The 26,683-nt window shown below is 36.8% G+C and overlaps 1 protein-coding gene across 7 annotated transcripts in view; it reads left to right on the forward strand.

The window, feature by feature from the left end:
- The window catches only part of ELMOD1 (ELMO domain containing 1), an 83,144-nt gene extending 60,926 nt beyond the window's left edge, over window positions 1–22,218 (forward strand). For all 7 annotated transcript variants that reach the window (XM_061144050.1, XM_061144077.1, XM_061144086.1 and 4 more), the window contains 5 exons: window positions 1,278–1,411; window positions 4,408–4,476; window positions 7,905–7,955; window positions 9,062–9,195; window positions 20,836–22,218. In XM_061144050.1, coding sequence (XP_061000033.1) covers window positions 1,278–1,411; window positions 4,408–4,476; window positions 7,905–7,955; window positions 9,062–9,195; window positions 20,836–21,008 — 561 coding nt within the window. In that variant the 3' untranslated portion in view covers window positions 21,009–22,218. The remainder of the gene's footprint in view (window positions 1–1,277; window positions 1,412–4,407; window positions 4,477–7,904; window positions 7,956–9,061; window positions 9,196–20,835) is intronic.
- The last annotated feature ends 4,465 nt before the right edge of the window (window positions 22,219–26,683 follow it).

Below are 26,683 nucleotides of genomic sequence, written 5' to 3' on the forward strand. Positions count from 1 at the left end.
AGGTGGGTCAAAAGGATCTTGCTGTGAATTGTGTCAAAGAGTGTCCTGCCTATGTTTTCCTCTAAAGAGTTTTGTAGTTTCTGGCCTTATATTTCAGTCTTTAGCCCATTTTGGGTTTATTTTTGTGTATCGTGTTAGAAGGTGTTCTAGTTTCATTCTTTTACATGTAGCTGTCCCATTTTCCGAGCACCACTTATTGAAGAGGCTGTCTTTTCTCCATTGTATATTCTTGCATCCTTTGTCAAAACTAAGGTGCCCATAGGTACGTGGGTTTATCTCTGGGCTTTCTATCTTATTTCCTTCATCTGTATGCCTGTTTTTGTGCCAGTACCATATGCCTTGATGACTGGCTTTGTAGTATAGTCTGAATTCAGGAAGGTTGATTTCTCTAGCTCTATTTTTCTTTCTCAGGGTTGCTTTGGCTGTTAAGGATCTTTTGTGTTTCCATACAAGTAGCAAAATTTTTTGTTCTAGTTCTGTGAAAAAAATGTCATTAGTAATTTGATAGGGATTGCATTGAATCTGTAGATTGCTTTGGGTAATGTAGTCATTTTCACATATTGATTCTTCTAATCCAAGAACATCTTTCTTTATTCAACTATATGATCCTTATTTATTCTCATCCCTGTTATAGATGAGAAATGAAACTCAAGTCAGTTCACTTTCTTTTTGTTAACAGTGCTGCTAATTGTTTTGCTATAAAGTTAGCTAATCATGTCTGAGGACTTGAATAATGCATGACCTCAAAATTATTCCTTTTCTTCCCTTCTCTTTATTCTCTTAAATGTTTTTGAAGGTTCCAAAAATCTTTTGTAGAAGATTGTGTGTATGTATACACACATATACACATAAACATATCACTGACTAGGAACTAAAGCAGAAAGATTAAACACACTAAAATATACACAAGTATACATTCCATTGCCTTCAGTGCAATGACATCATCACATGTCATTCAGCCTCTGGAAAATTCCACTGTATTTTTATGAGAAGATGAGAGTAAAAAGACAACTAACCTCTTAGTTCTATTACAAAATAATTTTTGCTTCCCAGGCTTCCTGGAAACGTCTTAGACTCCCTCAAGGAGTCTTTTAATCATACTTTGAGAGCTGTTGTCATAGATAATTGAAAGATAATCAGATCTGCAATTGTAATATACTTGCATATATTCAGATTTCCAAAGTTCTTCTTAATAGTGTAGTTTACTAAATTTTAGCCAGTAAGAAATAGTATTATACGTGTGTATATTAACAAGCTAATTTTTTCTTTGTCTTCAGTTATGGAAATTCTTGAAGCCCAATACCCCACTGGAATCCCGGATTTCTAAGCAATGGTGTGAAATTGGTTTCCAAGGTGATGATCCTAAAACAGATTTCCGAGGAATGGGACTTTTGGGACTGTACAATTTGCAGTAAGTAAAATGAAGAATGGTTGAGTTTTAAAGTGATGTCTGGCCTTCTCATATTGAAATGTCAAAGTTGAGTTATTAGTCCTAGAAGCCACTGCCCAGAAGACTCCAAGTAAACATTCAAGTCCTCTGACTTCAACTCAGGTTCATAAAATTTAAAAAAATACTACCATCTTCCTTTTATCTGGCAAACTTTATGCATTCTTTTAAACAAGTCTCAAATTTATTTTAATTATTTTATTATGAAAAATTTCCATTGTATACAAAAACAGAGGAGAGATTATAAAGAATCCCCTTTATACTGATCATCCAGATTTAGTAATTATTGACATTTTGAAATACTTGCAGCACTTTTTTTTGGTAGAATTATGTTAATGAAAATCTTATACTGTTTGTAGTTTCAGTCTCATATGTCAATATGTAGCTTTAGAAGACATGAATATTACCTTATGTTAACACCAATGACATTATTACACCTAACAAAATTAACAATGATTCCTTGGTATTATCTATATATCCTGACCATATTCAAATTTCCAAGTTCTCTCAAAAATGTCTTTTATAGCTGGTTTGTCATAATCCAGTTCCATGTAAGATCTATGCATTGCACTTAATGATTATCTCTCTGGTCTTTTTTAATTCAAGCAATTTCTCCCCCTCTGTCCTCTCCTTTTGCACCCCCAATCATGTCATTAAACTCATGCAAGAATATAGGTCAACTTTGCTGTACTATAAAATATCCCACAGTCTATATTTGTCTGTTTGCATTTGTACCCATCCTGGCATTTCTTGAAAATAAGAGATATTCTAAAACACTTGAATAGGTTCATGTTGAGAGTGTAACATCCGCACTCTCAGTTTTACGCTGAAATGAGTCAGAGGAATCACAGCCTGATGTCTCCATTGCCATCTAGCCATTTAACCATTTCCTCAAGTGATCGTCAGTGAACCAATTAATTATACATAGAGTGCTTCTCTAATTTTTTCTTCCCACAGTTTTTGGCTGGAATTCTGTAAAGACTGTTTCTTTTATTAAATATGGTTGTTTGGTTTCTCTAAAAGACAGGCAGGATAGCTGCTCAAGTAAATATGTTACCAATTTTCAGAGGAAGGAGTTGGTGCCCTAGTGCCTTTGTTAGTGATCAAACTTTGGTGTTTTTTTTTGGCTTTATCTCTATATTTTTAAATTATCATTTTAACTCCTGGTTTTTGTGTGCTTATGTGATTTAATAATTGTCCTCATTATTTTTTTCATGCTTAAATTGGGTCATTTGTAGCCATTCATTTTCAAGAAAAAAAGAGTCCTTGTAGGTTATTCTTAGGAAGGGTAGTGATATGGTTTTAAAAGAAAAAATGACATTTTTAATAGCACCCATTTCCCCACTAGATCTTTGCTTTTATTTTAAATTTATGAAGTTTAATAATCACTCATGCCTTTTTTTAAGATGGTATATATTTTATACAGTTTTAAAGGTCACCTTCAATTTACAGTTATTAGAAAATTTTGCTTCCACTCCCCATGTTTTAAAATACATCCTTATAGCTTGTCTTACACCCAGCAGTTTGTATCTCCTACTCCTTTACTCCGATTTTGTCCCTCCTCCCCCTCTCCACTGGTAACCACTAGTTTGTTCTTTATATCTGAATAGTCACCCATTCTTTTATAAAGTGTTTTAAATGTTACATTATTATGTAATGTGTGATTGGATAGAAAAGTAAAGGTGGGGTTGCAAATAAGTATGTAAAGGATTAGCTTTTGATAAGTACAGCTGGGACAGTTGACTTTCTGTTTGAAAAATAAATATCTACCTCACCTCAGTTTACAAGTTGAATGTCAAAAACAACTATTTACAACTTTTAGGAGAAAATCTTTGAAATATGTGAGTAAAGAGGGAACTCTTAAAGACAAAAACCAAAAAAGCACAAGCTGTAAAGGAGAAATCAATGGATCTCAGACATTAAAAGTGAAACTTTCTGCAAGATAAGCCACCATAGATAAAATGAAAACCAAGGTTGACATTCATATACATGATAAAGGATCCATCTCCATTATATGAGGCTCTGAGGCTTTATTTATCTTATTTATTTGAATGCATTTTAAGATATACTGGACCAAGAAATATTAACAGATAGGCTATAAAAGGAGAAACCTAGATGACCAACAAAAGTATGAAGAGACTCAATTTCATTAATAAACATGGATATGTTTATGAAATTTGCTGACTATCTTTGAACTTTTTGAAAGAAAATATAAGAGCTTGTTTTATCCTTTAGATATATTCAATAAATTATATATGCATCAAATCAAATAATATATGCTATTCTTAATTTTATAATTGTCTTTATGAAGTAACTTTTATGATGTATTTTTGAGGGTATGTAAGCTTTTTGCATTTGTTAGGAAATTCATTGCCCTTTTCCCCCCAAAACAGAACTTTAACATCTCTATGCTCTGTAAGATATTTTCATCCAAAATTTACCCCAAGAATATTCTCCAAGAAAATACACTGAACCTCATCTAGTCTCATCCTTTCTCTGCTGTTTGGCAGTCAGAACCTCTCACCATGTTGTCTTCATCCAGGCCTTTTCTGCCTTCTGAGGGGCCTCATTCTGCCTTCCTACTAAAAATCTATAACCCTCTTCTGTAAAGCAATTATCCTTCAATTAAAAAATAAATAAAATTAAAAGCAAACAAAAGAATCTATAACCCTCATTAAGAATATCTTTGGCTCTCTGGGGAATGGTAAAGTTCATAGTTAAATTTTCAAACCTCCTGGAATCATTCCTAAAACTATGTGGGTTTTACAAGTACCCTATTAGATTCTCATTCTATTTGGAAAATTCTGTTATGAAAAGCAGTTCATTCTCTGGAGCAGCTGAAACAAGTGATATCACTTATGTTGGTATCCATCTCTGAATCCAAAATGACCTCAGATTGGGTTGAAATGAATGTATTCTAAAGGTCTGGAGTTATGGTTTTCTTTTCCCTCCAACTATAGGTATTTTGCAGAAAGAGATGCTGCAGCAGCTCAGCAGGTCCTCTCTGATTCTCTTCATCCCAAATGCAGGTAATCATTAAAAATAAAAGGTGAATTAGGTTTTGTAGATTAGGTAGAATTAACTTCATCTCCTATATGGTTCTATTGAGATTCTCAAGAAAGTCAACCCACCAGAAGTGAGGCTTAAAGCTCTTTCAAACAAGCACTTTTGACAAATGCTGAATAGGAAGGTTAAAATGTCAGAGTTGTTACAAGTTTTAGGATGTAAAGTGGCACTGTTCAAGTGAAATATGTATTTATCTGAAGGGATTGGTAGTATCTCTGGTGTCTGGGAAGATTGAGGAGATGGGCAAAGAAGAAGGAGAAAGTAGAGTAGAAAGAGAGTAGAAAGTAGAGTAGAAAGAGAATAGAAAGTATAGGTGGGAAACAAGGGACCACAGAGGGGGAATAGAGGGAAGAATGGAAGTCGAAGTCAGAGACCAAGTGAGAAAGTCTAAAATTGCTGACGCTCTTTTATTTTCTTAATAAAATTCTAGATTGTAAATTGTTTGTGTTTTCATTTAACTTTCTAAATTTTTTTTAACTGATTGCATTAAGGGATATCACTAAAGAGGAAATAAGGTATTTTTCTTTGCTTTTGCTTTTTCTCACTTTTATTTTAGGCTAAGTATGGGTAAGAATTTTTCAAAAAATATAAATTCAAGAAAATTTTCTAAAAGCAAACATTTCCTGACAGTTTATATGATTCATTACATTTGGCTTGCATTTTGGTAAAGGAAAAATCAGATTAGACTGACCTGATAGAAAATGTCACGAGTCTTTCTACAGCTGTGTCTGTTGGAAAAACATTTTGAAACGTCACCTAAAAGCTGAACACGTTACCACACATCTCTGATCCCATCTACTCCAAGAGATGGACATTTTATTTGGGAATTTTGTTGCACAAAGCATATTAACTCTCCTATTAATGTATTTCTAATTGTATTATTATGAAGAGTATATACATGCTTTAGTCACTCTTATTATAAAGAGTTCTTCTATTATGTATTCATATTTTTGTATCACTTTTTTCTCCTCAGCATGAACAGAGTCCTTGTTAGTGTTCATGATTACTAAATAAGTCCCAAATTTTATCATACCACTCTCAGAATCTCAGTGGTATAGACTGACTTTGGGGTTCCCCTCTTATCTTACTATTATACTGACTGTAGCTTCAATGGCTAAGATTCATTAAATTATACTATACTTCCCAAATTTATAATTATAATCTTTTACAAGGTTAAATTTTCATTTTCTTTACCTTTTATTTACTTTAAGAAAAACACTAAGATCCCTTAACTCTTTCTTCATATATTGCATGGCTGAAATCAAGCTATTTTAATTTTTTAACTACATCGAATTACATGTTTCTGTTAATGTAGAGATTCTGAAATCTCTATAATTAAAATTGACTGAGGAGTCTGTGAGCACTGTTATTCTGTGGAGACGCATTAGGTAGAAGACATGAATCCTTCACGGTCCTTGGGAAGTGGCAATAAGCTTAAAATATTTGTTAATAAACTGTTGGAGAGGGATTAATTTTGTCTATGAACGATCTTGAAATAAAAGCTTTATAATTTTATATCCTGTGTTGGCCATCAGAGAGGAAGTATTGAGGGTTTGTGTGTTTACTCTTATTTAAGAAGAGACTAGAATGTGTGGGGTGGAGGAGCATGCAAATCCTTTGTCCCTCAAGCTACAAATAAAATTGACTAGATGAAGTTCAACTATTAACCACTTCAAATTGATGGTAAATGTCATTGAATACAAATCAGAATGTCTTGAAATCACCACTGTCCTTCACCAGTGTCTGAAAGAAATATTTATTAACCCATTGTGATATCACCCTAGATTCTTTCAGACCCTGAATATCTCAGGTGTTGAACAGGGAGAAGCCAGGAAATACTAAGGAAGGTTTTTTCCTGCCTACCCTTCAGCAAGCATTATACATTGTTGCTCTTGTGAAGATCTATCCTGAAGTAACTTGAGGGATAAAAGTAGATTCAAGTTTAAGAGGAGAATTTTGACAGTTTGTTTTTGTGAGTGTTTGTGGTGTGTGTCTCCTGAAGAGAGGAGTTCCTTTTGTTTGGGCTGGGACATCCTATAGAGTATCATTACTTAAAAGTATTGAAATGAGTGGAGGTCATTTGGCCTTTTCTTATATTTCCAATGCAGGTAGATTTAATTTAACAAAATACGGAGACACTATGTATTTATAAAGTTTTGTTGAAAAGAGCTGCTTATAAATTTGTTTATACAAAGTTTCTTCAATTTCACACCTAACTCCTTTTAGTTTGGGTATGAGTTGTTTAAGGTAAAAATCTCCTGATGCCTCTTTGGCTGATAATTGGCAGTTATACTTTAAAAAGAAGTGGCTTATTTTAACATGAATTAAAGACAGTTACTTTGAATTAGAGCCAGTCATTTATAGAGCAGAAAGTACTTAGAGTAAAACACCAATTTTGCATCGTTTTCGTGGGCTTGTGCTGTGTATAACATGTGTGTCTTTTGTTGTAGTGTTTGCACTGTTTTATGGAGAACTCATTCTGTTACTTAGATGGAAGCTAAATGTTCATAATAGCTCTAGTTTTAGAATTGTATTTAGTTCCAAGACTAACAACAGTTTTTAGTGTAGAACACTGAATGAAGGTCACGTTGGCCACAAAGAAGAATGCAAGGTGGTTCCTGCCTACCAGATGTTGGCAGTATGGAAGTGGGTGAGAAGGGGTATAAGAAAGTACACAAAGTAATAGAATGCAAGCTAGTATTTTCAGAACGCCCTTATTATAGAACCCTTTCCTCAGATAGTCTTATTCAGAAGCTGTAAGTATAAAAAAGTGTTAAAATGTATCTGCTGTAGTTTAGTTGTCTTGGCTTAGCCAGAGGAAATGCTACAGCACTTGTTGGAACAGAATTTTTAAAGCTAATGTGTCTCTCCCCTCCCTCCCTCATTTTCTTCTTTCTTCTTTTTTTCACTATCAGTAAATGTTTATTTGGCATCTGCTGTGTATAAGACATCACAAATAAGGCTAAATAATATAATTTCCATGAGGGAAAACCAGATGAAATGCAGGGTGGGGAATCATGAGAGAGTGAGGTAGCATCTTGCTAGAGGAGAGAGAGATACCAGGCAAGGTTTCATGGAGGAAGTATTGTTTGATAATTAATGGATAATATAAAAGAGTATGCTTGATTTTTAGGTCTGTCTCTCACTACCATAATATAGTGAATAAGGGATAAGTACCATGGCTTTAAATAACTCCATTTCTGAGCTCTGTATAAATTACACTGTAGCTTTTTAGTTAATAACATTTAAATTGATTAGTGTTTGATAACTGAGTTATAAACATCCCCACATCTAGTCAACAGTTTAAAAAAAAAAAAACATTAAAAGAGAACAGGTGCTAATTAGAGATCAAATGTTACATATTTATTTATTTGTTCACTCATTTATTCAGCAAATTTAGCAAAGCAGAATGGGAGAAGAAAAGGATGGATAAAGCAATTGGGTGAGTGTGGGACTCCATGTATAAAGGGTTATCAGTCTGAGCCAGAACCAGAACAAAAATATCCTAAGAGCACTGCAAAAAATGACAAGGATGAAAATCCACTTGTCCTGATGGAAATAAATAATCCAGTTTTGAAAAGAACCTGCTTATGTTTTTTGGATTTACTTATATGATTATATGATACTACTTTGCCTATGTTCTAGTCAAAGGTTTAGAAAGTTACAACTATATGGAAATGATTTTCAAAAGTCATAATTTGGAATTGTATTTGCTAGTTTGCTTTGAAGGATTTCTATCAACTGTCAGGCTATTAGTTAAAATTTTACTTTATAAATTTTTTTATAATGCCTCATGTCATCCAAAAATATTTCTGAACAGAGAACTTCTTTTTTATGTGCTGGATTTATAGTGCCAGAGAAGACTTAAGAACTGCATTTGACTTAATTTTGAATAGACGTGTGGAAAATGAACTAGAAAATATACGCTGAGTATTAAGATACTAATTTTTCCTCATTTTAAGAGTAATATTTTATTTATTATAGAAATTTTAAAAAATACAGAGAAGTAAACAAAAACACCCTAGTCATATTACTCTAATATACCGATATTAATATTTTGTAATATTTGAATCTTAGAATATTTTTGTTCACATTTGAATGTATATAATAAAACTTGGCTTGTTCCTTATATATTGTTTTATATCCTGCTTAAATCATCTTAAGGAATATAGTTTTACTAGCTGTAGTACACTATATGAGATTATCATAATTTATTTCACCAATCATCTTCTTTAGGATATATGAATAATTTACATATCTTTGCTATATAAATGACTATCCTTGTGTATAAAGCTTTTTCATTTTCTGTTTTTTTCTCATATATTTGGGAATGGAATTAATAAGTCAAGGCATACAAACTCTCAGTTCTCTTGGCAAACATTATTAAAATTTTCTGTTAATAAGATTTAGAGTTTTGATAAGGCTGTGAGGAAGGGAAATCTGCCATTCTCATAATTTAATGTAATGTAAAAATCAAACTATCATTTTTTTGAGATGCTTACTTCCCATATGTGACACACAGTTGGTGTTGTGGCTTGTACTTTACAGGTACTCATTTGCAATTGTGGGCATCAATATAACTGATCTGGCATATAATCTACTGGTGAGCGGAGCACTAAAAACCCATTTCTACAACATCGCTCCAGAAGCTCCAACATTATCTCACTTCCAGCAAACATTCTGTAAGTGTCTTGTTGCTTAATTATTGCCATAGACTTCTATAGAGAACACTTTGGACAAGGGCTGAAGCTGAGAGATCTTTGTGATTTGGTTGCTTTGGAGCCTTTGAACTCCTCCTTTGGTTTTTATTTTATTTTCTCATTCAAAACCACATATTTTCAGGCATCATGAATCTTTGCTTGTTCCCACCTCTTGCCAATAAATTCAGTGTATCAACTTCCCATCTGACTTAAAGACATCATGGATGTCTTTCTCCCTCGGATCCAGCATGTCGCTTAACTGCACAGGCTTTGAAGACAGCCTGAGTTTACTCAACATCTACGTTTACTACCCTCCCCTAAACCTCAGCTATCTCCTCTATAAAATGGATGCAAAATGAAATGAAGATAAGATGGTTTTTGTCTTAGTTAGTCCCATTGTTAGTATTCCGTGAACATTAGAAAGAGGAAGTGGTGGTTTAGTGGGTGATACAGATGGTGTTGGAGTCGTTGGTATTAATTTTACTGCTACCACTACTGTTGCTACAGAGGGTAGTGTTTGCAGTTCCCTCTAACTGCAGGTGCTAATAGAGGGATTGTTGTTGACCCTGAACCTGAGCTTGCAGTTGTGCTGAGGTTTCAGAAGATAGAGATCAAGACTGTTTAGTAGAGTCCTGAGATGCTACTGTCTAATTTTAAAGGCAGAATCTTAAAATGTAGCTATATGTCATTATCATCTTTGCAGGCCAGACATTAACTGGTTTGGAGGAACATAGAAAGATAATCTGCCACATCATCAAGTAACCCTAAGCAATTTATAGAAGAAATGCCTTTTAAGTTATTTTGTAGTTTTTGTTGTTTAGTCACCAAGTCATGACCGACTCTTTGTGACCCCATGGACTGGAGCATGCCAGGCTCCTGTCCATTTAAACATTGCTTATTGTACTTAAGCTTTTTTAGCAAGAAAATGTCAAAAGTTCTCTTTTTGTTTATTTTGGCCCTTTTTTTTCTGCTGTTAAGTTGGTAACCAGATCTGCTCTCTTTCTGATTATGGTTAAGACCCAATCATTCCACCCCAGATCTACCACAGGAAAGTATTGTTCCCTGGTTCATTTTTTAAATGTGGTAAAGTCAAAAGTTAACAGATATTTATTTTATTTAAGTTCCTAAATTAATAGTGCTTATATTATGTAGGATTCTGTCATCTTTTATATCTGTCTAATCAGGACATCCAGTTTAAGATGACATAATTAGTGTATGTATTACACTCCCTTCTGAAATTCCACTCAATAGAAAGTTCTTAGGAAAATCCTGAGACAGAGGATGAGATGGTTGGATGGCATCACCAACTCAATGGACATGAGTTTGGGTAGGCTCCGGGAGTTGGTGATGGACAGGGAGGCCTGGCATGTTGCAGTTTATGGGGTCGCAGAGTCAGACACAACTGAGCGACTGAACTGAACTGAACTGAACTGAAAGAAAGCATAAACCCACAAGGATAAAAATCAGAAACAAGACAAGAAAATCTCATTTTGAAAGCTGGAAAACAGATTAAGTGGTGAATGAGTTAGTGGTCTTAAGAAAGCAGATGCCTAACAGGTGGCATAGAAAGTAAGAAGCAACCTGACTTATTCTGCAAGACTCTCCAAAAGGTTCAAGAATTGGCAGCATCAACATATCTTGGAAATGAGGGTTAACATAAGACCAAAACTAGCAAGTTTGCTTGAAAATATGTTAAGAATCTCTTAGAGGCCTAAATCCCATTTTCCAAGAGACAGCTTCTGTCCTGCCCCCTCCTCAGCAAAAGCTGGTTACTTTCCAGAGAGAGAAATTAAAGGGTCTCTGGTCTGATGAGAATCAGGCACAGCTAATGGCAAACCATACTGAAAGTGATGATGAAGACTGGCACCCAGGCTCCTTCTCCTACCTGGTTCCTGTCACTTTGGCAGCCAGTCAAGAGATTGACAAAGGCCTTCTCTGAAATCTGAACATCCCAAGAGAAAATAGCTGAAAATGCTGACCTCTGGGTCTGCCCCATGAAACAGCCCAGCCATATCACTCTACAGTCATGCTCACGATCAGCAAACCCTACCTAGTGCTTAGAGCTGCCAATTAACTTTTACTCCAATTGGCTTTTTATTTAGTAAAATACACTGCAGAGATCCAGGTATTATCAGATGTTTGAGTGAGATGCTTAAAAACATGTCCTCAAATTCTTTGACACTTCTTCTGTTAAGAAGTAGCCCAGCCCAACTGGGCTGACCAGTTGGTTGACCAATAGAATAAGCAGAATTCATACTATGTGACTTCTAGGGCTACATTAGGAAAGGCTTTCATTTGTGGGTAAAGAAGATGTGGTACATATATACAATGGAATACAGTATTACTCAGCCATAAAAAAGAATGAAATAATGCCATTTGCAGTAACATGAATGCAACTAGAGATTATCATACTAAGTGAAGTAAGTCAGAAAGAGAAAGACAAATACCATATGATATCACTTATATGTAGAATCAAAAATATGACACAAATGAACCTATCTATGAAACAGAAACACACCCATGGACATAGAAAACAGATTTGTGGTTGCCAAGGAACAGGAGACTGAGGAAGGGATGGAATGAGTTTGGAGTTAGTAGACACAAGCTGATATATATAGAATGATAAACAAAAAGTTCCTACTATATATATAATGGGGAACTATATTCAATATCCTATGATAAACCATAATGGAAAATAATATTATAAAGAATGTGCATATATGTATAACTGAGTCACTTCACTATACAGAAGAAATTAATACAACATTGTAACACAACTATATATCAATAAAATAATTTTTTTAAAGAAAAAAGTTTTTGATCTGGAGATCAGGGCTTGAGCTGCCTTTGGAAGCATGAACCACCACGTAAGGGATCTGATTCCTGTGTGTTGTGAAGAAATCCAAGATATACATAGAAGTCATATGTAGTAATCGAGATTGACAGCCCCAGAGGAGGTCGCAACGGATAGTCAGCATCTGCTACTAGAAATGTGAATGAATATGCCTCCAAATGATTCCTGCCACCAGCTGTCAAGTCACCACCCCCAACCTTCATATCTTCCCATTTGAGACTCCAGGCATTGTGAATCCATCCCTCTTATCAGTCAGTCAGTTCAGTTGCTTAGTCATGTCCAACTCTTTGCGACCCTGTGGACTCTTTGCAAGTCCATGGACTTCCCGGTCCATCACCAACTCCTGGAGCACATTAAACTCATGTCCATTGAATTGGTGATGCCATCCAGCCATCTCATCCTCTGTCGTCCCCTTCTCCTCCTGCCTTCAATCTTTCTGAGCATCAGAGTTTTTTCCAATGGGTTGGTTCTTTGAATCAGGTAGCCAAAGTATTGGAGCTTCAGCTTCAGCATCAGTCCTTCCAGTGAATATTCAGGACTGATCTCCTTTACGACTGACTGGTTTGATCTCGTTGTCGTCCAAGGGACTCTCAAGAGTCTTCTCCAACACCACAGTTCAAACATCAATTCTGTGGTGCTCAGCTTGCTTTATGATCCAACTCTTACATCCATACACGACTACTGGAAAAACCAGAGCTTTGACCAGACAGAATATAGTCGGTAAAGTAATTTCTTTGCTTTTTAATATGCCGTCTAGGTTGGTCATAGCTTTTCTTCCAAGGAGCAAGTGTCTTAATTTCATGGCTGCAGTCACCCTCTGCAGTGATTTTGGAGCCCCTGAAAATAAAGTCTGTCACTTTTTCCATTGTTTCCCCATCTATTTGCGATAAAATGAAGGGACTGGATGCCATGATCTTCATTTTTGAATGCTGAGTTTTAAGCCAACTTTTTCACTCTCTTCTTTTACTTTCATCAAGAGATTCTTTAGTTCCTCTTCGCTTTCTGCCGTAAAAGGGTGGTATCATCTGCATATCTGAGGTTACTGTTATTTCTCCCAGCAATCTTGATTCCAGCCTGTGATTCATCCAGCTAAGCATTTCGCATGATGTATTCTCCATATGAGTTAAATAAGCAGGGTGACAATGTATAGCCTTAACGTACTCCTTTCCTGATTTGAAACAAGTCTGTTTTTCCATGTCCTGTTATAACTATTGCTTCTTGACCTGCATATAGATTTCTCAGGAGATAGATCAGGTAGTCTGGTATTCCCATTTCTCTTGAAGGATTTTCCACAGTTTGTTGTGATCCACACAGTCAATGGCTTTGGCGTTGTCAATAAAGCAGAAGCAGATGTTTTTCTGGAACTCTCTTGCTTTTTTGATGATCCAGCAGATGTTGGCAGTTTGATCTCTGGTCCCTCTACCTTTTCTAAATCCAGCTTGAACATCTGAAAGTTCACGGTTCACATACTATTGAAGCCTGGCTTGGAGAATTTTGAGCATTACTTTGCTAGTGTGTGAGATGAGTGCAATTGTGCAGTAGTTTGAACATTCTTTGGCATTGCCTTTCTTTGGGATTGGAATGAAAACTGACCTTTTCTGTCCTGTGGCCACTGCTGAATTTTCAAATTTACTGGCATATTGAGTGTAGCCCTAGATAGCAATAACAGTAAGGAAAGCCTCAAGCATGAGAGAGAGTCTAAAGCTGGCAGAAATAAAGCCACTCTAAGTGAAAAAGTTGGCTTAAAGCTCAACATTCAGCAATCTAAGGTCACGGCATCCGGTCCCATCACCTCATGGGAAATAGATGGGGAGACAGTGGAAACAGTGTCAGACTTTATTTTTTGGGGCTCCAAAATCACTGCAGATGGTGACTGCAGCCATAAAATTAAAAGACACTTGCTCCTTGGAAGGAAAGTTATGACCAACCTAGATAGCATATTAAAAAGCAGAGACATTACTTTGCCAACAAAGGTCCGTCTAGTCAAGGCTATGGTTTTTCCAGTGGTCATGTATGGATGTGAGAGTTGGACTGTGAAGAAAGCTGAGCACTGAAAAATTGATGCTTTTGAACTGTGATGTTGGAGAAGACTCTTGAGAGTCCCTTGGACTGCAAGGAGATCCAACCAGTCCATCCTGAAGGAGATCAGTCCTGGGTGTTCATTGGAAGGACTGATGCTGAAGCTGAAACTCCAGTACTTTGGCCACCTCATGTGAAGAGTTGACTCATTAGAAAAGACCCTGATGCCAGGAGGGATTAGGGGCACGAGGAGAAGGGGACAACAGATGATGAGATGACTGGATGGTATCACCGACTCGATGGGCATGAGTTTGAGTAAACTCCGGGAGTTTGTGATGGAGAGGGAGGCCTGGTGTGCTGTGATTCATAGGGTCACAAGGAGTCGGACACGACAGAGCAACTGAACTGAACTGAACTGAAAGAAATAGAAACAATGCAGAGAGAAGAAAATTTTAGAAATATGTATCATTAATATCCCCAGGAGATAAGAGAATTGCTACTGTGGTCTACAGCCATACCACCCTGAACGTGCCCGATCTCATCTGATCTCGGAAGCTAAGCAGGGTCGGGCCTGGTTAGTACTTGGATGGGAGAATTGCTACTGTGAAACAAGAACAAGATGCCGTAGAATGAGCATTCGGAGACTAAAAGAGTACTCTTAGAAATTAAAAATCAGATTACATAAATGAAACCTTGAGGGAGAATTAGAAGATAAAGCCAGAAACTCTTCCAGAAAGTAGAAAAAGAAATGTAGATGGAAAATAGAAAAGAAAGGTCGAAAGGACCATTCTTAGACGTCTATAATAGAAGGGCCAAAAAAAGAACAGTGAAACTAAGGGGAGGGAATCAAAGTAATAAATCAAGAAAAATATTCACAGCTGAAGGATGACTTCATATTTCAGCTAGTAAGAACTAGTGTAACAGATTAAAATGGATTCACACTCAGGTCCATATCATTGTGAAATTTTATGACCTAGGGAAGAAGTGATTCTAAAAATTTCCAAGTCTGTCACATAAAGACTTGAGAATTAAGATGGCATTGGACTTCTCAACAGCAACATTTTATTCCAGAAGATAGTAGAATAACATCTTCTAACATTTGAGAATGTTATTTAAAATCTAAGGGAATATAGTTTCCAATTTAGAATTCTATAACCAGTCTAACTTACTAATTAAGTGTGGGAATAAAATAAACACATTTTTTAAGTGCAAGGTCTTAAACATTTTACTTTTTTGTATCTTTATAAGGAAGCTCTTGAAGGATATATTTCCACAAAATAAGAGAGTAATCCTTACAGGAATAAGTGGGGTCCAGAAAGCAGGAGATCTATCAGGGAAGAGAAGAGAATCTTCAAAATGAAGGAAGTAAAAAAACCAAGCAATGGAAAATATGTTATTTAGAGCTATGGAAGTCAGTAATCAAAGAATCAGCTGAATGAATTGAAATGTTGTTTATTTAAGGAAGCAGGAATTAGGATACATGCATGCCAGTGTTCACTGAAGCATTATTTACAGTAGCCAAGGAATGGAAACAACCTAAATGTCCATCAACAGATGAATGGATAAAGAAGATGTGATATGGACAGATAGATAGATACACACATGCATATATATATATACACACACAATGCAATATTACTCAGACATAAAAAAAATAATGAAATAATGCCGATTGTAGCAGCATGGATGGATCTAGAGATTATCCTACTAAATGAAGTAAGCCAGGGAAAGACAAATATCATATGATATTGCTTTTATGTGAAATCTGAAAAAATACAAATGAACTTATTTACAAAAAAAAAAGATAGACTGACCCACAGAAATGAAAAACAAACTATGACTACCCAAGGGGAAAGGTGGGGAGGTTAAATTAGGAGGTTGAGATTTACATATACACACTATACATAAAATAGATAACGAAGAAGACCTACTGTATAGCACAAAAGTATACTGAATATGTTGTAATAATCAAAAAGGGAAAGAATATGAAAAAGAATAGGTATACATATGTATAACCTGAACTATTTTGCTGGACACCTGAAACTAATACAACATTATAAATCAGCTGTGCATCAATAAGTTCACTGACTGTGCTAAAGCCTTTGACTGTGGATCACAAGAAACTGTGGAAAATTCATCAGAGATTGGAATACCAGGCCATCTTACCTGCCTGCTGAAAAACCTGTATGTAGGTCAAGAAGCAACAGTTAAAACTGGACATGGAACAATGGACTGGTTCCAAATTTGGAAAGGAGTAGGTCAAGGCTGCACATTGATATTGTCACCCTGCTTATTTAACTGTGCAGAGTACATCATGCACAATGCCAGGCTGGAAGACTCACAAGCTGAGATCAAGATTGCCAGGAGAATTATCAACAACCTCAGATATGCAGATGATACCACTCTAATGGCAGAAAGTGAAGAGGAACTTAAAAGAGCCTCTTGATGAGGGTGAAAGAGGAGAGTGAAAAAACTGACTTGAGACTTAACCTTCAAAAAATTAAGATCATGGCATCTGGTCCCATCATTTCATGTAAATAGATGGGGAAAAAGTGAAAACGGCACATTTTATCTTCTTGAGCTGTAAAATCACTGCAGATGGTGATTGTAGCCACAAAATTAAAAGATGCTTGCTCCTTGGAAGAAAAGCAATGACAAACCTAGACAGTGTATTAAAAAGCAAAGATATCACTTTGACAACAAAGATCCATAGAGTCAAAGCTATGATTTTTCCAGTAGTCATATATGGATGTGAGAATTGTACCATAAAGTAGACTGAACGCCAAAAAAATTAATGCTTTTGAATTGTGGTGCTGGAGAAAAAGACTCTTGAGAGTCCATTGGACACCAAGGAGATCAAACCAGTCCATCCTAAAGGAAGTCAATTCTGAATATTCATTGGAAGGACTGACGCTAAAGCTGAAGCTTCAGTACTTTGACCACCTTATGTGAAGAGCCAATTCACTGGAAAAGACCCTGATGCTGGGAAAGATTGAGGGTAGGAGGAGAAGGGTAACAGAGGATGAGATGGTTGGATAGTATCAGAATTCAATAGACATGAGTTTGTGCAGACTCTGGGAGATAGTGAAGGACAGGGAAGCCTGGCATGCTACAGTCCATGGGGTCACAAAAAGTCAGACACAGCTTAGCAACTGAACAGCAAAAACATGTATGACTTGAATAAAAAAGCAAATTTTAAAATACTTACATTTTAATGATTTATTAATGGAAAGTGGAAGCCCCTTACATTTATGATTACAGCTCTTACTTTGACAACTAGGTGATTGAACTAGGCCTCTTTAGAAGAAGCAAACTGTGCCCTGGATTTTTTATTCCTCTATCAAACATAATCAGTTTTGCACATCTCCTCTTTAATATTCTTGCAGTTACCTGTGTCCTTATGTATGTTTCAGTTGTGTACTAATAAAATGCAGTGAAGCAAAACCAGGACACAGTTAGGCAACAACAAATTTGCTGCAGTCCTGGGTTGGAAAGGCAAGTTTGTATTTCAAACAGGCATTTCATCTAGGTGAAAGAATATAAGAGCTCTATCATTTTGACTTTACAGTATTATTCAGTGAGCACTGACTGCACTGCCAAGTCAATATGCTATGAAAATTACATTCAATCTAAAGCTCCACTGAACATGCAGCTGCGTTGAAATGAAATAAGATTAGGTACAATGAGGAGAAGGAAGTACAATGGCCAGAAGAGAAAAAAGGATTAGCTTTTCTTTGACCTTCAAAGAAGGAACTATACACAGGAATAATAACCAGAAGAAGAGAGTCCACTGGAAAAGGCAGTTTATTTCATGTCCTAGCTTCCAGCTATAATTGTATGATTGTATACCATCTGTTTAAACCCACTGTCCTCATCTGTAAAATGTAGACTTATCTGCATTTCCTATGCTATAAAACTGTTGTGAGAATTAAATAAGAGACTGTAAGCAATAGTCTGGCTTCTCTTTCCTTCCTCTGCTCTCCATGTCATTATGTTAGCTTCCTTAGGTAACAAATCATTATCAGAAATTTTCTGCCTTGGTCCCTCTCCAAAAAACTGAGAGTTGGGGAGCATGGAACTTTACCGTTTCCTTGTATCTGTTACATGTTTGTTAATTAGCAGATGAGCCAACTGATCAGTAAGCCAAATGGATTTGTGAACACTCTGTAATGTTATATAAATTAGTGAAGTTTTATGATTATAATACGTACCCTGGAAGCCAAGCCACCATTTTCACAATTTGATTAGAATAATGTTACAGTGTCTAATTATTTTTCTGATGTGGTAGAGAAACAAAGTCCCACGGAATCAGTTTGCAAGATTTACAGCTTGACTTTTGTAACCTTGAGAGGAAGAAGAATGGTGTTAGATTATTAACAACCCCTCCACCTTCAACTCTTTATTCTAGTCATTTAAACCTTTCAAAATGTTTTCCTATAGTTGCATGTAAAGCAGAAAAATGGTGAAACCAAATGGATTTGTATTCTTCTAAAACCCTGTGCTGTCCTAGAGTGACTGAAATTCTCATTGTGGAAAAGTGAATTCCTCATTAAAGAATTTTTCACAGTGCCTGTTTATTGTCAAGAGTGGTAAGTAATACAAAGCTAGTAATACAAAGCTGATGGTATTCCAGTTGAGCTATCTCAAATCCTGAAAGATGATGCTGTGAAAGTGCTGCACTTAATATTCCAGCAAATTTGGAAAACTCAGCAGTGGCCACAGGACTGGAAATGGTCAGTTTTCATTCCAGTCCCAAAGAAAGACAATGCCAAAGAATGCTCAAACTACTGCACAATTGCATTCATCTCACACACAAGCAAAGTAATGCTCAAAATTCTTCAAGCTAGGCTTCAACAGTATTTGAACAGTGAACTTCAGATGTTAAAGCTAGATTTAGAAAAGACAGAGGAACCAGAAATCAAATTGCCAACATCCATTGGATCATCAAAAAAGCAAGAGAGTTCCAGAAAAACATCTGCTTTATTGACTATGCCAGAGCCTTTGACTGTGTGGATCACAACAAACTGGAAAATTCTTCAAGAGATGGGACTACCAGACCACCTGACCTGCCTCCTGAGAAATCTATATGCAGGTCAAGAAGCAACAGTTAGAACTGGACGTGGAACAACAGACTGTTTCCAAATAGGAAAAGGAGTACGTCAAGGCTGTATATTGTCACCCTGCTTATTTAACTTATATGCAGAGTATATCATGTGAAATGCCAGGCTGGATGAAGCACAAGCTGGAATCAAGATTGCCAGGAGAAATAACCTCAGATATGCAGATGACACCACCCTCATGGCAGAAAGTGAAGAAGAACTAAAGAGCCTCTTGATGAAAGTGAAAGAGGAGAGTGAAAAAGTTAGCTTAAAACTCACCATTCAGAAAGCTAAGATCATGGCATCTGGCCCCATCACTTCATGGCAAATAGATGGGGAAACAATGGAAGCAGTGACAGACTTCATTTTTCTGGGCTCCAAAAATCACTGCAGATGGTGACTGCAGCCATGAAATTAAAAGACACTTGCTCCTTGGAAGAAAAGGTATGACCAACCTAGACAGCGTATTAAAAAGCAGAGACATTACTTTGCCAACAAAGGTCCGTCTAGTCAGAACTATTGTTTTTTCAGTAGTCATGTATGGATGTGAGAGTTGGACTCCCTAAGAAAGCTGAGCGCCGAAGAATTGATGCTTATGAACTGTGGTGTTAGAGAAGACTCTTGAGAGTCCCTTGGACTGCAAGGAGATCAAACCTGTCAGTCCTAAAGGGAATCTGTCCTGAATATTCTTTGGAAAGACTGATGCTGAAGCTGATGTGAAGAACTGACTCATTTGAAAAGACCCTGATGCTGAGAAAGATTGAAGGCAGGAGAAGGGGACGACAGAGGATGAGATGGTTGGATGGCATCACTGACTCGATGGACATGAGTTTGAGTAAGCTCCGAGAGTTGGTGATGGACAGGGAAGCCTGGTGTGCTGCAGTCCACGGGGTCACAGAGAGTTGGACACTACTGAGTGACTGAACTGAACTGAACTGATTGATATTTCAGTTCTAAATATGATAGAAGAAGGGCATAGTGGGAAAGCAGAATACAACAAGTAGGTTCTCATATCAAATACTTAGCAGTTATTCCAAAATGTCCCCAATCTAGACAACATTTTTGAGACAAAAAAATTGAATATGAAATTATGGTTCAAAGCAAAAATGTCTTATTAACAATTTCATGTAGTTTAATGACCAGTCTGTATTGTTCAGAGTTGATTTATAGTTTTGATTGTCTCATAACAGTCAGAATGCAATTGCTTGACTTGTCAGGGTAATTTAAAACTTTATTCAAATCAAATTTCAAGAGAAAAAAGGCTGAGTGGAGCACTTTTGGAAAATCAGACCATTATGTTAATTTAACTAGGAGGGGAAGAATGAAGTAGTTACTGTCTACCTTTCAGAATATGTTCCAGATGTTTTTCATACTCTAGAAATGGCAGAATTGATTTTTCTTCCTCTTCTAGAAGAGTGAGAATAATTCTGGGACCAAGTACAAAAATCTTGTAGATTGGTAGCTTCTACTTGCACTAGTTTTAAAGAATAATTTTTAACAGTAGTATTTATTGCATTTTGATCTCGTCTTTGTGCTTCCGAGTTGCTGATACTTGGTTTGACATCTTTTTCAGCATTCAGGGTGATTTTGAATAAGATTAAGGCTTTTTTCTTCCTCTTGCATTCTTGTCACTTGTCTTATCTCTAACAGGTTATTTGATGCACGAGTTTCATAAGTTTTGGATTGAAGAGGACCCTATGGACATAATGGAATTTAATCGTGTGCGGGAGAAATTCCGCAAGAGGATCATAAAACAGCTGCAGAATCCAGACATGGCATTGTGCCCGCACTTTGCTGCCTCAGAAGGTTTAATCAACATGTAGTCACCCACACTCGTTTTAATGGATACCCCGGAACACTGCCTCATTATTGTGTTAGATCTCTGCTTAGGTCCCAGCTCATGCCCTGAATGCACTCAGTGACTGTATGCATGCCTTTTGTTACAGTGTTTGCATATCTTGGTCATAATTACCAGATCCCCAGATACCACAGTTTCTGGAGTATCTGCCATCCAGTGACTGCTCATATTGTGGCATCATGCAGTGTTACATCTTGCCTTGACACCCAGTATGGAGAGAGTTTTCTATTTTTTTAAATTGTCTTCCTGTCACTCATAATTGAGCATTGAAGAATTGTATTTCTCTAGCTATATTTTATATGTAAAAGATTTAGCTGAATCTTGTTCTGTGAAAGCGTTTTAATTTATTGATATGTTTTGTGACTACAGCTGCTAGCTCTTCAGACCAGATTCATGCTTGGACCTCATTCCAATAAAGTATAAGACTTTAAAATGATACAAACAGACACATGATAAGATAAATCATTATTACAAAAACCACTGCACTTCATGAAAATGTAACAAGGCTTACAAGAAGCAAAATTTAGGTAGGTGTTGTTTTTGTCTGAAGTACTACAGAATTATATTGTAATTTACCCCCAGTTGTAATTGTGGCATAGTCATCTGGACATCATATTATTTTATTCTCATAATTTTACTGGCTTGGATGCCTAAATATGTTTATGATGCTTCAGCCTCAGAAAAGAAGTACGCATACTGCAAATGCTGCAAAAGCTTTTTCACTGCCTGCCTCTTGCTGAACTCAAGTTAAACCCAGGCCCTGTTCTGATCCAAGCATCTTTGCTTGGGGCACTGAGTGCTGGCTGGTTTGTTGTTTATGTCAAAAAGTAATATTAAAAAAAATTTTTGCAAGAAAATGTGTTGCAAGAGAAGAAACTGACTTGTGAAACTAATGGCCCTGTCTTTTATCAGTGGAAGAAGTAAATTGCTTGGCAGGGGAACAAAATCAAATCATTTCGAAACTGCTTAAAGTCATTTTAAAAACCATGATTTAGTTAAGAATTATGATTATAGTCTGTTGAATAGTATTTTACCATGGCATTTCATCCCCATGGTATTTTATACCTTCTGACTATCAATTTTAGTATTATTAGACGTTTGTGTAATCATTTGCTTATTTAAGTGAATTTTGAGTACGGCCTAACTCAGTTATGAATAAATTACATGTCATTCTACTATAATGCATAGTGGATTTCATTTTAATATTTTTGTGTTTGTATACCTTCTGAATATGCAAATATGTGGGTGGGTAGAATGTCAAAGACTGACAACCTGGAGCTATATATAAATCATGCCATTGTTGAGAGTAACCAGGTATGAATTACAGTGTGTTATGTATGAGAGAGTGCTTTTATTTAACTAACCTTGAGGCCTGATGTTGCTATAATGAATGAATAAGATCCAGCCTTTTCTTTGCAACTTCCTTTAAAGCCTGATTTCTCTACTGTTCGCTGATATAGAAGATATTAAGGTGGCTGTTGTTTCCTAGTCCATTCTAGCTCCTCTAGGATTTTCTGTCCGTTCCCTTTCAGCTGTGTGCCAAGTGGCAGGATTTTGCATTGCATCTTATATACCTTTGTGCCCTTTCTTAGAATGGGGAAGGGAAGGAGTTGATTTAATGCATGATATATACGATGAGTAGTGACAGGAATATATATTTCTCTTCAGAATAAGTGAGAATTTGTAAACCTGGTAAGTGATCTGTTTTGGGAGCCCTGAGCTCCCATCACAGCCGTCACTGTTATATATGAAGGTGTTATTCTCTTTTCACGCCACATATATGCATTGTCTCTTCCTATCCAGTATGGTCATGTGTCACTAACATGGCTTGATAATGTATGGCTTTTAACCAGCTCATGTCTCTTCTGTAAGGCAAGAGATCAGTTCAGTTCAGCCGATCAATCGTTTGTGACTGTTTGCAACCACACAGATTGCAGCATGCCAGGCTTCCCTGTCCATCACCAACTCCCAGAGCTTGCTGAAACTTAGGTCTGTCAAGTCAGTGATGCCTTCCAACCATCATCCTCTGTCATGCCCTTCTCCTCCTGCCTTCAGTCTTTCCCTGCATCAGGGGTCTTTTCCAATGAGTTAGTTCTTGCATCAGGTGGCCAAAGTTTTGGAGTTTCAGCTTCAGCATCAGTTCTTCCAATGAATATTAAGGACTGATTTCCTTTAGGATTGACTGCTTTGATCTCCTTGAAGTCCAAGGGACTCTCAAGAGTCTTCTCCAACACCACAGTTCAGAAGCATCAATTCTTTGATGCTCAGGTTTCTTTATAGTTCAACTCTCACATCCATACATGACTACTGGAAAAACCATAGCTTTGACTAGACAGACCTTTGTCGGTAAAGTAATGTCTTTGCTTTTGAATATACTGTCTAGGTTGGTCATACCTTTTCTTCCAAGGAGCAAGCGTCTTTTAATTTCATGGCTGCCATCACCATCTGCAGTGATTTTTGGAGCCCAAGAAAATAAACTCTGTCACTGTTTCCATTGTTTCCCCATCTATTGGCCATGAAGTGATGGGGCCAGATGCCATGATCTTAGTTTTCTGAATGTTGAGTTTTAAGCCAGTTTTTTCACTCTCCTCTTTCACTTTCACTAAAGAGGCTCTTTAGTTACTCTTTGCTTTCTGCCATAGGGGTGGTATCATCTGCATATCTGAGGTTATTGATACTTCTTCCGGCAATCTTGATTCCAGCTTGTACTTCATCCAACCTGGCATTCATATGATGTACTCTGCACAGAAGTTAAATAAGCAGGGTGACAATATACAGCCTCGACATACTGCTTTCCCTATTTGGAACCAGTCTGTTGTTCCATGTCCAGTTCTAACTGTTGCTTCTTGACCTGCATACAGATTTCTCAGAAGGAAGATAAGGTGGTCTGGTAGTCCCATCTCTTGAAGAATTTTCCACAGTTTGTTGTGATCCACACAGTCAAAGGCTTTGGTGTAATCAATAAAGCAGAAGTAGATGTTTTTTTGGAACTCTCTTGCTTTTTCAATGATCCAACAAAAGTTGGCAATTTGATATCTGGTTCCTCTGCCTTTTCTAAATCCAGCTTGAACATCTGGAAGTTCACAGTTCACATACTGTTGAAGCCTACCTTGGAGCATTTCTTTGGTAGCATGTGAGATGAGTGCAATTGTATAGTAGTTTGAGCATTCTTTGGCATTGCCTTTCTTTGGGATTGGAATGAAAACTGACCTTTTCCAGTCCTGTGGCCTCTGCTGAGTTTTCCAAATTTGCTGGCGTATTGAGTGCAGCACTTTCACAGCATCATCTTTTGGAATTTGAAATAGCTCAACTGGAATTCTATCACCTCTACTAGCTTTGTTCATAGTGATGCTTCCTAAGGCCTACTTGATTTCACACTCCAGGTTGTCTGGTTCTAGGTGAGCATGCACACCATCATGGTTATCTGGGTCATTAAGATCTTTTTTGTAGAGTTCTTCTGTGTATTCTTGCCACCTCTGCTTAATATCTTCTGTTTCTGTTAGGTCCATACAGTTTCTGTCCTTTATTGTGTCCATCTTTGCATGAAATGTTCTCTTTGTACCTCTGATTGTCTTGAAGAGATCTCTAGTCTTTCCCATTCTATTGTTTTCCTCCATTTCTTTGCATTGATTACTTAGGAAGGCTTTCTTATCTCTCCTTGCTGTTCTGTGGAACTCTGCAATCAGATGTATATATCTTTCCTTTTCTCCTTTGCCTTTAGCTTCTCTTCTTTTCTCAACTATTTGTAAGGCCTCCACAAACAACAATTTTGCCTTTTTGCCTTTCTTTTTCTTGGGAATAGTCTTGATCACTGCCTCCTATACAATGTCACAAACCTCCATTCATAGTTCATCAGGCATCTGTCTATCAGATCAGGCAGAGATAGTTGATGGTAACAAAGCTAGGAGCTTTCCCTCCCAGCTCCTTGAATGATTTCTCTCTGTTGTTTCTTAACATGACTACACAATTTTAGTATGAACAGACTCTGCCAACTCCTTCTAGTTCTGAGTATTATTAGATTTCTTGTTCACACCTCTTTGTGAAAGATGTATTCTATCCTGTCATATGAAGTGAGGTGTGAAAAAAAAGGGGAGAAGCTTTCAAAGGCATACTTTAAAGTGTTATGTGCTGTGTGTTTTTCCCTTGAACATTTTTAGCTTGCTTATAGTTACTCCACTGAACAAGGGTCAACTGCTTAAAATGTAAATTATGTAGCATGCCTTTACCAGGTTTTTCAAAACACTACTTGCTATGATAAAAACAGTTTGCCCAAGAAAGAAAACTTTTTGAAGCACTTCAATCTGATTTTCCTTCTCACAGTTATTGTTATTGTAGTGAAAAAAAATATTTTTTGCTTGGTCACCCACCATCTTTACTATTTGAATTGAAGCTTAAATATATACTAACCTGAAAGATAGGTTTGGAAGATACATCTTCCAAACCAGGGTACTTCTGAGAGAAAAAGAGGATGTTGTTAATTTCTTTAGGACAGTAGGGTGAACTGGGACAATTTGCAGAAACTGAGATATTAGGTGACTAAGAGAGACAAAGAGACAGACATAAGTAGGAATCATCCACTCAGTACTCAATTAGACAAATGCAAACTAACTTCACTTTCTAACGTCTGGCAAGAAAAATACATCATAGGGACATAGACATTTTGATATCTAATGTACTAACCCAAAATCTTAAGACACATCAGAGATAAGGGCTTGGTCTGAACTGAAAGGTCAGCTGAACAGGCTGGGCTTATAGGAAGTCAGAAATGGGGAAACAAAATCCAGCGGCCAAACTTCATGGTGACAATCTTGATCCATAAACATAGAAGGCCAGATCCATACTGAACAGGAATGAGGAGGGGACCAAGGTTGCTGGAATGTAGAGCTAGGGCATGGGAGGTGGAGGGAAGAAAGAAGAATCAGAAAGGGAAAGTGCCAGCCAAGCCCAGAGCCACATCTAGGAAGCTGAGCTATAGTGACACGTGCTTCGTCAAAGCAATGCCTCTGACTCTTCAGGGAGCTTGACAGAAGTGACTGCTCTAATCCAGAAACAAAACGGCAAAAAGCAGGACAAAGTACAATATCAAGTCCTAGAAGACGAAAGAGATTCTGGTGTGGACTTCATTTCAAGAATTAACATTTAGTGAGTGTTGCTGCCAAGGGCCAGGACTGCTAGTCTTTCCCTTACATTATTTCATTTCCTCAACAATGTGCAAAGTGAGATTGTTTGCATGCTTGTTTTTCTAGGCAAACAAGCTTAGAGAATTTAAAAATATTACCAGAAGTCTCAAGAGAAAGAAAATCACAGGGAAGTATTACCTCATACCTGTTGGAATGGTTATTATCATAAAGAAAAGAAATAGCAAGTATTGGTGAGGATATGAAGAAAAGGGAATCCCTTGTGTGCTATTGATGGGGATGTAAATTGGCATAACCACAGTGGGAAACAGTACAGAGATTCCTAAAAATAGAACTACCCTAGGGTCCAGAAATTCCACGTTTGGATATTTATCCAAAGGAAATGAAAACACTAATTCAAAAAGATACATGCACCTCCAGGTTCATTGCAGCATTATTTATAATAGCCACATCATGAGATTAACCTAAATGTCCTTCGATGGATGGATAGGTAAAGAAAACA

The sequence above is a fragment of the Dama dama genome, chromosome 1, assembly GCF_033118175.1.
Source record: "Dama dama isolate Ldn47 chromosome 1, ASM3311817v1, whole genome shotgun sequence".
Classification (NCBI taxonomy): Eukaryota; Metazoa; Chordata; class Mammalia; order Artiodactyla; family Cervidae; genus Dama; species Dama dama.